The following is a 15431-nucleotide window of genomic DNA, read 5'->3' as shown; positions in this document are numbered from 1 at the left end:
TCTGGTCCACCGAATAATTTTAAGTAGCACACCATATTATTTTAATGGCCTACCACACGATTTATTTGACCTGTCACATCATCTCAAATGACCCACGCCTTATGTGGCCTGCCACATCATTTTATCCGGCCTGTCATGTTAAATTAAGTGGCCCGCCATCTCATTTTATAAGGCCCAACATCATTTATATGGTGCACCTCATTACCGTATTTTCCGGATTATAAGGCGCACTGCCGATGAATGGTCGATTTTTGATCTTTTTTCGTATATAAGGTGCACCGGATCTTAGGGCTCATTAAAGGGGTCATAATATTATTAATTTTTCTAAATTGAAAACATCCTTGTGGTCTACATAACATGTAATGGTGGTTCTTTGGTTAAAAATGTTGCATAGATGATGTTTTACAGTTCATCTTCTGGTCGCTTTCTGACAGTCGCTTCCGGATGCGCCGTTTTGTGGGCAGTCTTATTTACGTGGCGCACCTTCGACAGCGCCTTCTCCCCGTCATCTTTGTTGTAGCGGTGTAGCGTGCAAGGACGGGGGTGGAAGAAGTGTCAAAAGATGGAGCTAACTGTTTTAATGACATTCAGACTTTAGTTAAATCAATATCGGAGCAGCATCTCCTCATACGGAAACAACAACACCGGAAATGTGTTCCGTGAAAAAACATCCGACCGTAGCTCTCTAATAACTAAAGTTCCTTGGGTGAATAATGTAAACTCACTACACCGGTATGTTTTAGCGCTTTCATGGCAAGTTTACTGACAGATAAGTAAGAACTTTACACTACTTTATATTAGAAATGGCAACAGCGGAGGATGAATGTCCCATAACAAGAAGATAGAGAAAAAGAAGAAGCTTATCGACTACGGTGTTGTCACGGACAACAAAGGCAAACGCGCGCAATTTTTCAGGATTTATGCAGATCCCAAATACACACATCAGCAGGTACCAGAAGGTAAGAAAAGTCGCTTTTGCATAATATTGTATCATGTTGTATGATTGCATGTTCGAAATAAACTCAAACTCAAACGTGAAACAAAACGACAGATATGTCTTACCTTATACACACACCATAATAATACTCCTATGTTGAAGCACATTACAATCCATCAAGCGGTGCGGCTTCATAGCTTATCAAAGTCATAGTAAAACATTTTGATAGATGTTTGAGCACAGTGTGTAATGTTCTATATTTTCAATGGAACATTTAAAATGTTGGTGTTTTTTACTTATTGCAGTCTACACGTATCTCTTGTGTGTGACTGCCATCTACTGGTCACACTTATTACACCATGTACCAAATAAAATTGCTTCGAGGTTGGTAAGCAAAACCAGAATTAATACGTACATTAGGCGCACAGGGTTATAAGGCGCACTGTAGAGTTTTGAAAAAAAAAAAAAAAAAAAAAAAGGTTTTTAAGTGCGCCTTATAGTCCGGAAAATATGGTAATTTGAAAGGCCTGCCACGTCATTAATTTGGCCTGCCACATTTCATGTGGACCACTTCATTATTTTTGGTTGCTTGCCACACTATTCTAAATGGCTCTCCACGTCATTCATGTGACCTGCCATATCATTTTATCTGGTCTGCCAGATTTAATTGGCCTGCCACATTATCTTAACTGGCTTGTTATGTCATTTAATCAAATTAACTGGCCCGCCATATCATTTTATATGGCCCAACACATAATTTTAAGTAACTTGCCACATTGTTAAATGGCCCTCTACAATATGTTAAATGGTTCGCTACACCGTGTTATGTGGTCCGCTACATAATTTTATGTGGACCGCTACTTAGTTTTATGAGGCCCACCAAGTAATTGTATCTGGTCTGCGACATTATGTTTTATGTGACCCGCCATGTCATTTTAACTGGTCTGCCACAATAATTTATGTGTCATTTTAGATTGCCCACCAAATCATTCAAGTGGTCCGCCAGCTAAATTTATGTGGCCCACCACTTCATTTTATGTGGCCCGCAACATTGTTTCATGTGGACTGCTAAGTCATTCTATCTGGTCTGCAACATTAATTTATGTGGCTCGCTACATCGTTTGATGTGACCCACTATGTAATTTTATCTGGTCTACCACAATAATTTAGGTGGCCCGCTATCTCATTTTATGTGGCCAGCTACATAGTTTCATGTGGCCTGCTAAGTCATTCTATCTGATCTGCAACATTAATTTATGTGGCCCACTCCATAGTTTTATGTTGCCCGCTACATAATTTTTATCTGGTCCGCTGCAATAATTTAAGTGGCCTGCTATCTCATTTTATATGGCCCACCAAATCATTTATGTTGCCCGCTACATCATTTTGTGTGGGTTTTTTTTTGGTTATCAAAAATAAATACGTACAAATCTGCTTGTAACTTTGACTTATGATTTCTAAGTAGGTTATCTGATCAAGTTGTTAAAATATAATAATCCAAAACAGTGTAAATAAGCTATTATACGTTTGTATTAATATATATTCACTGCTACAAGCGGACCTCTGAGGGAAGCCATAGATTCAATGTGGCCTTTAATGAAAACCAGTTTGACAGTGGAGTAAAATTTACACACAAGCATATCTAATATATATCATCTAGATCAGTATTTCTCAACCTTTTTGACCACGGGGCCCAACTTTTCCACTACAGAGGGGTGCGGGGGACTCAATTTGATTTGAATCATAATCAAAAATGTTATCTAACCTACTTACAGTTTAAAACCTTGTCAAATTAGACCAAACCGTTTGTTAATCACAAAGATTCATATTTATTTAACACATAAACCTTAGGCTTTTTTTAGTGGATTAGAAAAATAAGTATTAATTAATAAATACAAATAAAAAAATATGCAATAAAAAAAACTAAATTAACAATAAAAAAAATTCTGAACTAAACTGTTAATACAATTAAAGTGCAAATGAAAATACAGCTTCACCACTTTAGTTGTAATTTTTGCGCCTAAGAAATTTCTCTATGACTTTAGCTCCAGATTTCTTCTGATTGTTTGATCTTGTCATTACTGCCACAAGTGGTGGAAAAGTGTATTACAACTGCGGCCCATACAGCTGAGAAACATACTTTTTGGTGGTCCAAGAATGGTTAAGAAACACTGATCTAAGTGTAGATTAGAATCACCATATTTAATACACACCACTCTTTAAGGAATATACCGTCTTTTACATTCAATACAGTTTGTTTTAAATTGAATGTGATGAAATGCCACTTCTAGCCACAAAGAAAGCTTGTGGTGGAGAAAGAAAAAGGAAGGGCCATCCAAACAAGACACACACACCAAAGTAGACTTGCTCCAGCAGCAACACACCCACCTGCCCATGCATGGAATGCTTACGCTGGGGGAGACTTACCCGTCATGCTTGGGTCCCGACTGAGGCCGCTATGGAGCTTGCAGTGGACCAGCGCTGCGTCCAACAACCACTGGCCGAACAGGTTGAGGATGCTGTTGACTTTGGGCCGTGCCGGGGCGGGCAGCGGCCGGGACTCCCAGCTGCTCTGGTTGGGACTGGACAACAAAGTCGGCGAGGACGAAGTTTGCTGCTGCTGGGAAACTTTTGTGGGTTGGCTGGCGCTGCCCTGCGACAGGTGGGGTTACAGCGTTGGATCCAGCTCAAAACCAAGAGTAAACTGGACTTACGGTTGAACTCTTGCTGGTGGTTTTGGTGACCGCCGTGTGCCGCTGCTTGCGACTGTGAGGGGGCGTGGTGTTGGCCACCGAAGGGGGTGGAGACATGCTCATTCTGTTGACCGGGGTGGGCGGGGCGCTGTCGGCTCGAGGACGGGATATGCCTGATGGTGAGAGGATTGGATCCAGTGAGCGTGGGACAAGGAAAAATCACTTAAACCAGGAGTGTCCAAAATACGGATCGTTTCTAATGGCCTGCAGCACAATTCAACAAGACAACATCAACAGCATAATGGAACCAGGAAAAGTCGATTGCAATAACACTAACAATGTCGGTCAGAATACTACATTTACTGCCATTTTGTGGTTTAATCAGATTATGACTTTCAAATGTTAGCACAGCATTTACTTATATGACTATCTAAGCAACTACTAGATCTCAGGGCGGACACTCTAACCACTAGGCCACTGACCTACTCAGTGGCCTAGTGGTTATAGTGTCCGCCCTGAGATCGGTAGGTTGTGAGTTCAAACCCCGGCCGAGTCATACCAAAGACTATAAAAATGGGACCCATTACCTCCCTGCTTGGCACTCAGCATCAAGGGTTGGAATTGGGGGTTAAATCACCAAAATGATTCCCGGGCGCGGCCACCGCTGCTGCCCACTGCTCCCCTCACCTCCCAGGGGGTGATCAAGGGTGATGGGTCAAATGCAGAGAATAATCTCGCCACACCTAGTGTGTGTGTGTGACAATCATTGGTACTTTAACTTTAACTTAACCTTCCCTAGTCATGGTGCAAAAAGGGAAACAAAATTAACTAACATAAAAGGTCAACACGCATAACACCTCCTGCTCACTGAACTTTGTGGATATCATGAAAAACGTCCAAACACCATAAAATAAATTCAGAATGACACCCATTTAAATCCATTACAGTGCATGATGGGAAAATGTAAAACACTCTCCACACTTATCCATGTTTGAGGCATTTTAGCTGCTTGATTTTTCTGATTGATTACAAAACTTTAAGAAGTAAACAATGTGGGAGTCCAACTTTCACATACTCTTAATATACAATTATATTAATTATATATCCATTATATTAATTGTATACACAAACTTTACATGCAGTAGGCTTTTGGACCCCAGCCACATTTTTTTTCAGCCCAAAGCGGCCCCCAAATCAAAAAGTTTGCTCGCCTAATCTAGGACAATTGTGTTAGTATCTATATTTTTTTAAATTCCTGTTTTCACAAAATTCCCACAAGTTCTACAGCTGGCAAATTTTTACCCGATTAGAACTTTTCAACCATCAACACACACACTCACCCTGGTTATTGAAGGCAAACACATGTTTCCCATTTCCCAAAATTTGTTCAGGTTTTCAGGCTATTTTGGGGGAATTTTCCCCCAATTGAAAAAGAATGGGCAATAATACAAACTTCTCCATGTTCCAACATCCACACACTCCACTCACCTCGGACAATCGATCATTCCCACGCAACTCCAACAGGAAGTGCAAATTCTAGTTTATATTTACATTGTTTCTCAGGGAGAAATTTGCTTCACTGGGTATAGTTTGATTGGCAACACTAAATTGGCCCTAGTGTGTGAATGTGAGTGAGAATGTTGTCTGTCTATCTATGTTGGCCCTGTGATGAGGTGGCGACTTGTCCAGGGTGTACGCCGCCTTCCACCGGAATGCAGCTGAGATAGGCTCCAGCACCCCTCACAACCCCGAAAGGGACAAGCGGTAGAAAATGGATGAGATGGATGGATGGACAAACGTTACCATTTGCGAAGAATAAAGTCAAGAATAAGGCCATTTCCACACGAACACAAGAGTTTCATATTTGGGGTTCAAACGGTGTCCATCTACACAAGTGTAGTTTCAAAAGTGTCTCTGTCTACACACAAACACATACACCTGCTGTCATGACTATTTTGTCCAACCAGAAGCCTGGAAAAAAGCAGCCACAGGTGACTTGGTGGAATTACAACTCTATTATGTTTATTTTTATATACTAGACATACAATGACATGTATCTTTAAAACCAACCTGGTCGCTTTTTACTCGCGTCCACGGTCACAACACACGTAAGTTAACTTCATGATTCGTCAATAAATAAGGACTAAAATATCATATAATGTTGCACCTTTCTTATGGCACAAAGCAACAAGTCTTGCTTATCAAAGTTGTCCCATCAGCTGGAGGTTCCACAGCAATCGTATCCAAAACAGCTGACTGTCATTAGTGGGAGTGTCGCAAAGTCTTTTTTATTAATGTTGAGTGAAATAGCAGCATGTTTACGTTCAAACAAATGGTGTGTTTAAAGGCAGCGAGACAGTGTTTTTGAGCTTTGGAAATGGCAGCACACAACCGTGACGTCATCACAAGTCTACGTTACGTTTGTGCCGTGTACACGCATTCGCTGAGCAGAGAGTTTTGGAACTCTACACATTGGCCAGCGTTTGCAGAAGTCTGCCTTTTTAAAGACAAAAGTATGCGTGTGGACAAGAGGCCTAAACGCAGACATAAGTATGTGTTCGTTAAGTGTCTGTGTTCGTGTGGACATGGTCTAAAGTTCGTAAATCGGGGTTCCAAACTCAGGCATGTGATTTGAACTTAATGAAAAATACTGAACATAAGCCAGGGATCTGGGGGCCGCAGGTACAGGGCGGTGCCTTGGTGAGGGGACAAGGGAGGCAATATAATGATATTATAGCCAATTTCTGTCTCTTCCACTCCTTCTCCACTTCTAACTGCTCCAAATGCAAAAATCATAAAGAGTACAAACAATGTTAACTTCCTTTATCTGAATAGCTATGTGTGATTCATTGCATGAAATAACAAATATCATGTTGTTTATGTTTGAAAATGATTCAACTATTCAATGTCCAAATATAAAATAATGAACAAAATGTCAGCTACTGTAGCAAAATTCATCACAATCATGTGTGTTCCACCTCTTCCAGTTTTGATTTGGACTTACGTGGTAAACAACTCACATGAATGTTTTATCCAGACGCATACATTTGTCAAAATGTGGCCAAGTAGACACATTGTGGATGTCGTCTACATCGCTAAAAGAAAAATCTAAAGAAGAGAATCCCTCTGCCATCTTCCACTAGTTTTTTTAATATATAAATTGCCCGTTTGAATATTCCCTCTTCTCTTCTCCAACTCTCTCGTCGTCATTTGGGATGTCTGTTGTGATTTCACTTCCTGTTTTCATGACCCGCCCTATCTTGCCTCTGATTGGCCTGTCCCTAATGTTTTGCCCTAATCTTAATCAATCGTGACTCATCATAGTAGGCAATCAACCAATCATGGATGTTCTTATATGTAAACCAACCAATCATCATTGATGTTCTTATACGTAAACCAACTAATCATCATGGATGTTCTTATACGTAAACCAACCAATCATCATGGATGTTCTTATACGTAAACCAACCAATCATCATTGATGTTTCCTGTATATGTTGTCCCCTGCCTGTGGCGTTGCACTAGTCCATTTCTTTCTTTCTCTTCTCTCTCTTCTTTTGTAGCATGTAGCTTAGCTAACCGCTACATGGGTCTAAAAATTGCTAAGCTACGAAAATCGCTACTTGTTTAAAAAGTAGCAACACTACTGCCAAGCTATTGGGAAATGTAGTTAAGCTATGTAGCTTCCATTTCTAAGTTCATCATTATTAATGGAAAACCCTAGTTTTTACCACTGCATTATCAAAAACCGTACTCATTTGAAGAAAACCATAGTTGTTGGCAGGTATGGCAAAGAGACGGATCAAGATTTTTACACACATTGTTGGTCGGAAAAAACAAGAAAAACTGAAAATAAATTTATCATTTGTATGATTTCCGACTATAGAGGGAAAAATCACATACCTGTAAAGTACAACTTGTGTTTTTGTTCTTTACGACAAATTTTTTTTGGAGTGATGCGATTTATACTCCAGATTGACTTGTAGTCAGGAAAATTAGATTCATTGGTTAACATGCAACACAGGTGTGTTAGATTCCAATCAAAAAAAGGTGCTTGATCTGCATCTTGATTGACATTTATTGCCCACGAAAGAGCAAGGACTCCTCAACCTAAATATCGTCACCCCCACTTCATCATTGAGCCCAGTTTACTAATCAACATGTCTGTACCGTGGGAGAGCCGCGCAGGACAAAAAGAGAGCCCCGTCTTTTCAACTGAGACACCTACATTGCAGAAAGAGAAATACACAGCGACATGGTTTAACTGTACGTTTGTCTTTGTGTTACCCAGAAAGGCGTCCACAAGGCAGCTGACGCCCCGCATTGCCCTGAAGAAAATCTGGGGCAGCTGTTTGAGACACGGGTGCAGCAGCACCCCCTCGTGCGGGATACTGCTGGAGTTGAGGAACTGCTCCTGAAACTTGGGCGTGGTGCTGACGATGGCCGGGTTGCTCAGGTCCACTGGGTTGCTGCAAGCGTCACAACAAGGTTATGTAACACATTTCAAGGCCCTTTTTCTGACCTATTGTGTTTGAGTATTTGGGATCCCCAACACTTCAACTCAAAGCATGGAATCGTTGCGGAGATACCGTAAATTCTGGACGATAAGCCGCTACTTTTTTCTTACACTTTGAACCCTGCGGCTTATAAGACTGTGCGACTAAATTATGGATTTTTCTCCGATAACAGCCCAAAAAAAAACAACAATTACACCTAAAAATTGTTTTGTTTTGTGCCATGGCGCCATTTATGGACGATTTCGCTCAGTGCAGGTTCGTTTTCTAGCCATCCATAGCGTTTGTACTTGTATCATTCATCACTCCAAGCAACCTTTGTAAGTTCTACAATATAACTAAAACTAATCTTACTAACTAAATCATCCCATGTGTGATGTCTGTAGGAGTGTTTTCATGCATATTTGTACGCGCTATCGTAATGTAATGAAACTATAGTGTCATTAGCATTAGCTAACATGCTAACCCGTTTACAAGTGTGCGTGTTAGTATTATTAACTGTACGTTTGTCTTTGTCTTACCCAGAAATGCAATTGCATTCTTTTTGTTTTGTTTCACTTTCACAAATTTCTCAGTAAATTCACCAAAACGTCACCGTGGAGTTATTATATGTTTAGCTGATTGGAGAGCTAGCTTGCTCAGCTAGTAGGTTCATGACATTGACTTCTGTTTTGTTTGATCAGCCGTTTTACTGCCGTGTTACAGACCCCCGTTTGGAAACAATTAAGGTATGGAAATAAACATTTACAAAATATTTCTGTGTAAATAACTCATTTTACAACGTATATATCTACGACTTATAACTGCGGCTAATATATGGAAAACATTTTTTTCTAAAACTTAGTGGGTGCGGCTTATAACCCGGTCCTGAAAAAACGGTAATTATAAAACAATATTGCCTTCATTTATACTTCCTCCAAACGAGCTGTTTGAAATTTGCCCAATTAGTGACGTTTTTCACCGGATAGCTTCATATATGGTAGAAAATTACCCAAAGTGCTTTGCCTGTAGTCAATAAGCTCCTTTTTCTCTATCCCCTGTTGTGGGGCAGACTGGCTCGTACATGCACATGCATCCTCCGCTGTTGCCGTTTGTTACAAAAAGGAGCGTACAGTTCAAACTTATATAGTAGACTCCTTATGGAAGCACTTAAAGCTACAACATGGCTGACGGGGAGAAGACGCTGTCGAAGTGGAGGCACATAAATAAGAGCCGCCCAAAAAACGAGACAGTCAGAAAGCGGTTTGAAGATGGTCTGTAAAACATAATCCATTCAACATTTTCACCAAAGAACCACAATGACATATTATGTAGACCAGAGTTTCTTAACCATAGGGCCGTGGTCCATTGTTGGGTCGCTCTGGCTGCCAAAAAATATCTGTTTCTCAGCTGTGGTCCGTATGGGTCGCAGCAGTACTCACTTGTAATACACATTTCCACCACTTGTCATCAAACAAACAGAAGAAGTCCGGAGCTAAAGTCGTAGAGATGTTTCTTGAGCACAGAAATGATGACTAGAGTGGTGAAGCTGTATTTTAATTTTCACTTCAATTTCATTATTAATTTTAATGAAAATGTATTTATTTTAGAACTGCAAATGTCCCTTCTTTTGCAGTATATTTGATTAGCACTCCCGGTGTGGTTCGGTTGCTAGAGCGGTCGTGCCAGCAACTTGGGGGTTCCAGGTTTGATTCCCGCTTCCACCATGCGAGTCACAGCCGTTGTGTCCTTGGGCAAGACACTTTACCCCCCTGCTCCCATTGCCACCCACATTGGTTTACATGTAACTTAAGCATGTATATAACAGGTTCACTCTGTAAATCACTTTGAGTCTATTGAGAAAAAGTGCGATATAAATATAGTTCACTTCACTACTTATTTTTGTGATTAAAACATAATTTCCTATCATTTCACAAGGTTTTTCCAGTTAAACTGTAAATATTTTGGACACACCCGTTTACTCTTTTATTCCACTTTTTATGTTTTTTTGTGTTATTAGAGTCAACATTGCAACATTTTATTTTTAAATTAAATTTGTTAACCATTTTATTCCACGTTTTATGTTATTAGAGTTAACATTGCAACATTTTCTCGTTAAATTACATTTGTTTACTCTTATTTTACTTTATGTTTTTTGTGTTATTAGAGTCAACATTGCAACATGTTCTCGTTAAATTACATTTGTTTACTCTTTTATTTCACTTTTTTATGTTATTTGTGTTATTAAAGTCAACATTTTCTCATTAAATTTAACCAGTTTGCTCTTTTATTCCACTTGTTAATGTTTTTTTGGCAACAGTATGTTTTTTTAAATGTTGTTCAGGACTTTAAAATATTAGCTAAGGGCTTCTTCGTTTTACTATGCTTCAACTATGAAAATATTCAATTTATGGATAAAAAATAACTACTATAAACACAGTACATTTTAAACTGGGCTGTAAAAAAATAATGAGAGATGCTCATTAATACCAATAATCAAATATCAAACCTGAGCATGTGCAGAAAGCGATACCAGGTCTGTGCCACGCAGTCGCTGTCCATCTCTAAAGGGATCAAGTTGGCGTCCTCGTCAGGGACTTTAAAAGCTGGGAAGGAGGGTCCGTGGGTGAAGCGCAGGAGTCTGAATGCAAACATGACCAATTATTACTGGCACAGAAGACACAAAGCTGAAATGTTGATAGTAACAACTAATGATAATCCAAAGATGTATCTCTGAATGTAACTTTTTCTTTTTTTCTTCACTTACACACAGACACCTGCGTTGTGGCCAGTTATGCAAATTACACAATCCGATCCAATATTCATAACGGTTCGATATCAGCAAACAAAGAAGTATTGGATTACATCACCTTGCATTGAAAATGTCCGATATAAGCCGTGTTTTTGTTTACAAAGCTGGGCAGGCAGTTAATATCTAAATGTCCTCCAATAAGCACACAATTTCTTCTATTTTACTTAAGTCATTTGCAAAAGGTAAACAAACATGTTAGGAGCTAGCAGCTACACAACAGCTGAGCTAGACACACATAATAAACATTGAACAATATTGGAGTGCAAAACAGCACATTTGTCAAAATAAAAAAGTATCTTTTTTACTTACACATACAAAGTCTCCAAGGCAGAAGCGTACTAGAAGGTATTCAGTAACAAACGTGTCCGTATCATTTAACTTACTGCATCACAACTTGAACTTCATGAATTACTCTGAAAATTAGCAGGCCACTTCAACTTAAACAGGATAATTTTAACATGCCACTCTATGGAAATAACATTATCGTCTGACTATCAAAATTGAAAAATACTAAAAAAATTACCTGTGATTTTAAAATAGTATTATGTTAGTTACAAAATAGGGAGAGGAAATGATGCATATTTATTTAGTTTTAGTGCGTATTACCAGCAATGAACACTGAAGGAGACGTGATGAAAGCGGCAACTCTTTTCTTCCATCCCAACATTACTGCAGAATAAAGTGCAGTTTGCGTCATTTTCCCCAGTTCTTGGACAGATAATTATTCCTGGATAGGCTTTAGAATATTCTTGACGGAATAACTGTGATTTCCTTTTTGGCTTAAGACTCGCCATTTTTCTCCAGCTGATTCCATGACCGTCCATTCGGTTGAGAACAATAGCGTTTTGGTGCAGAGTATGGCTGTACAGTATACAAGGTTCAAGGTGCTGTTTATTGTCCATTCTTAACATGTACAAGACATATAAGAACTGAAATTACAAGTTCGGCACAGTCCCACTAAGAGCAGACATACATTACAGGGAGACAAGAACTGGACCGCCAACGGATCAGCCACTTACGGCGCTCCTTAAAAAAAGGTGGGAAACCGGTGATATTGGGGAAGGGGGGGAGAGTAAAAAAAAATATCAGTCAAAGGCTGGACACCCATACTAGTATAGTATCGCGGTACTAATCAATCAAAAATGCTACTATACTCTGTTTGAAAAGTACCGGTTCCCCATTTTATTATACTAATTTTATTATTAGTACTTACAAGTAGTGTGTAGACAGAAAAGATAGAATGGATGCATTTTGGTCTAAAAAGTAAAGATAAAGGTGACGTTATAACTCTGAAAAGCCCACAGGGAGAGGTGCTTTAAGACATGGCTCGATAGCTAGCAGATAACATAAATTTGTGGTATCATCCAAAACTAATGTAAAGTATCAAACAACAGAAGAATAAGTGATTATTACATATTAACAGAAGTGTAGATAGAACATGTTAAAACAGAAAAAAAAACATTTATTAGCAGTAAATGAACAAGTATATTATTAATATTTTTTTACAGTTTGTCCCTCATAATGTTGACAAAATAAAAGAATGATAAATGACACAATATGTTCACTATTTTATTTAAGGACTAAATTGCAATAAAAAACATGTTTAATGCACCCTAAGATTTTTTGTTAAAATGAAGACAGTAATGTCATTTTTTGTGGTCCCCTTTATTAAGAAAAGTATGGAAATACATTCATGTACCAGTACCAAAATATTGGTATGGGGACAACCCTAGCGCCTAGTGTTTGGCAGTGGAGCTACAAATAGCCTCTCGCACAGCATACGGAATCGCTCGACAGGAAGTTATCAGAGTGCTGATCGTAATGTTTTCGACACGGTTCTTTCGCGATTTTAAGAGTAAACATTTTTTAAAGATTTTAAGTCAATAATTTTTAATGGAAAACTGTAGTTTTTACCAGTAGATGATCAAAAAGCGTACTCATTAGGGGTAGTTGTTGGCAGGTATGAAGACAGCATAAGTCCATTCCAGATGTTACATATGACGTCACTTGCCTTTTTCTTCTTCTTTCACAGCATGGTCAAGCAGCTTAAAATAAGTCATTTGGACTGACCTGGAGGTGAGGGCGCAGGCCACTCGACTCCACTGCTCTACAACCGGCGGGTGGTGTCTCCAGTTGGCCAGCATCTCCCTCGCCGTCTTCCAGTATGGCGGCGTGGGAAAGCAGCGGGCGCACGCCAGCAGCCACACCTCGAACAGCACGGCCATTAGTTTCTCCGCCAGTTTCTCGGCCACGCCCACTGAAAACAAAACAAAAAAACAAGATGGCGGTGTACGATGCCGGTAACGTGGGCATTCCACACAAGCGTGCGTGGAGCTACCTCCGACTGTGGGCGGGGCGAGCAAGGTGTCGTTAATGCGAAGCAGGAAGAGCAGCAGCACCTCCCAGGTCTCCCTCGCCAGCGAGAGGGATTCTCGTGCCAGTTTCTGCACGGCAGTCAGGACCTGCTGGCAAAGCCTGATGTGGTTCAAGCTGTGCTGCTCGGGCCTGGAAGGAACGATTTGACACAAGGTCCTCAAACACGGCGAGCAACCGCGTGGGCAAATGTGACGCACGGGCCCACCTGGGTACGAAGACGTTGTAGAGATGCTTGAGGATGGTCTGCACGTACATGTTGGGCTCCTTGACCACGGGTTGAGGCATGGAGTCTCGGGGCGACACCAGGGCCATCATCCAGTCCGTGTAGACGTCCACGCACAGCTTGACCGTGTCGCCCTCCAGGGGGAGCGTGAGGCCGTAGCACAGCACCTCCATGGTCCACTTCACCTTTAGGGGACAAGCATTCAGCACTAGGACTACATAGTCCACTTTAAAGCACAAGCTGTGATGTTTGTGGAAAACCACAAGTCTAAGAAGAATGTTGCATCTCAGGGGTGTCCAGACTTTTTCTACTGAAAAATGTAAGCAATCGGGGGCCATTTCCATATTTCTCATTTTCAAAATAATTACAATTATTGTAATTATTTTGAGGGTTTCCCCGACATGTAAACGATCATGGGGACGGCAACACCTTCAATATATATATATATATATATATATATATATATATATATATAGTTTTTCATTCAAGAAAACACTTTTTTTAACATGAAAAAAAATTTAAGTGGTTTATCGTATTAATGGTTATACCGTAAATTGTCTATTATTTACGTATTATTGACTAAAATAAGTTGGAAAAACAGCTCAAATATAATAAAAACATTCCTCATTGCTTTACTTTGAGGGGAAAAAAAAGTTAATCTAAATGGCCTGTCAGAAGCGCGTCAGCAGCTGGTGGCACACATAAACGAGTTGACACCCGGCAAAAGTAAGGAGAAAAAGTGGAAAAGAAAAGTATTTTAATCTAATTAAAGCATTTCTTCTTCAAGCTAGTGTAAACCACACTCAATATTTAGACATAACTACCGACAATAACGTCTCATTTACGCCGTGTGCGTCTTCCAACCTCTGTTTGGGCATCTCTGTGTGGAGTGTGCATTTGTCCCCGTGTGTGTGGGTTTCCTAAGGACACTCCATCTTCCTCCCATATTCCAAAAATATTCATGTTAGGTTCATTGGAGACTGCAAATTTTCCATAGATATGAATGTTATTGTGAAGGATTGTTTATATACAGCAGTGGTTCTTAACCTTGTTGGAGGTACTGAACCCCACCAGTTTCATTTGCGCATTCACTGAACCCTTCTTTGGTGAAAAATAAAATGTTTTTTGTTTTTTTTTCAAATTCAAGACAAAGTTATATGTTTTTGGTAACACTTTAGTATGGGGAACATATTCTAAGTAACAAAGACTTAATTTACAGTTTTTTGGACACTAGGGGAACATATTCTAAGTAACAAAGACTTAATCTAGAGTTATTTGGTTAGGGTTAGAGGGTTAGGGCCAGGGTTAGGCTTATAATAAGGCCATGCCGAATAAGGCATTAATAAGTACTTAATAATGACTAGTTAAGAGCCAATATGTTACTAATTTGCATGTTAAAAAGCAACTAATTAATGGTGAATATGTTCCCCATACTAAAGTGTTACCATGTTTTTTTACTGGTGCACAAAATGAACCGTGCATGAACATCAACTTGTTCAAACAACAAAACCAACACAGTGCATAAACTCACAACAAATTACACACCTGCAAATCAGTCTGACTTCTGCTGTTACCGTATCCGTAATACGCCGATAGGGAAAAGTTTTTATTTACACGATGAGTCGGGTGTGTCTTGACCTCCGCCGAACCCCTGAGCCCCTAGGAAACAGAGTGGACCGACACCAGCAGATGACATGGCACCCCAAACCATCACTGATGGTTTGGGTTGGTTTGGTTTGCATTTCCTTTGGAAATCGAGGTCCCAGAGTCTGGAGGAAGACAGGAGAGGCACAGGATCCACGTTGCCTGAAGTCTAGTGTAAAGTTTCCACCATCAGTGATGGTTTGGGGTGCCATGTCATCTGCTGGTGTCGGTCCACTCTGTTTCCTGAGATCCA

General features: G+C 39.9%; 1 protein-coding gene across 7 annotated transcripts in view; it reads right to left on the bottom strand.

Moving 5' to 3' along the window:
* Positions 1-15431, bottom strand: part of LOC133622727 (ral GTPase-activating protein subunit beta-like) — an 87217-nt gene that overhangs the window by 60226 nt on the left and 11560 nt on the right. For all 7 annotated transcript variants that reach the window (XM_061985634.2, XM_061985635.2, XM_061985636.2 and 4 more), the window contains exons 3-9: positions 13517-13719; positions 13274-13440; positions 13006-13192; positions 10633-10764; positions 7918-8099; positions 3652-3803; positions 3365-3590 (exon numbers count right to left, since the gene is read on the bottom strand). In XM_061985634.2, coding sequence (XP_061841618.2) covers positions 3365-3590; positions 3652-3803; positions 7918-8099; positions 10633-10764; positions 13006-13192; positions 13274-13440; positions 13517-13719 — 1249 coding nt within the window. The remainder of the gene's footprint in view (positions 1-3364; positions 3591-3651; positions 3804-7917; positions 8100-10632; positions 10765-13005; positions 13193-13273; positions 13441-13516; positions 13720-15431) is intronic.

This window comes from Nerophis lumbriciformis, linkage group LG23 (assembly GCF_033978685.3).
Source record: "Nerophis lumbriciformis linkage group LG23, RoL_Nlum_v2.1, whole genome shotgun sequence".
Taxonomy (NCBI): Eukaryota; Metazoa; Chordata; class Actinopteri; order Syngnathiformes; family Syngnathidae; genus Nerophis; species Nerophis lumbriciformis.
This window is presented reverse-complemented; position numbering and strand designations above follow the sequence as displayed.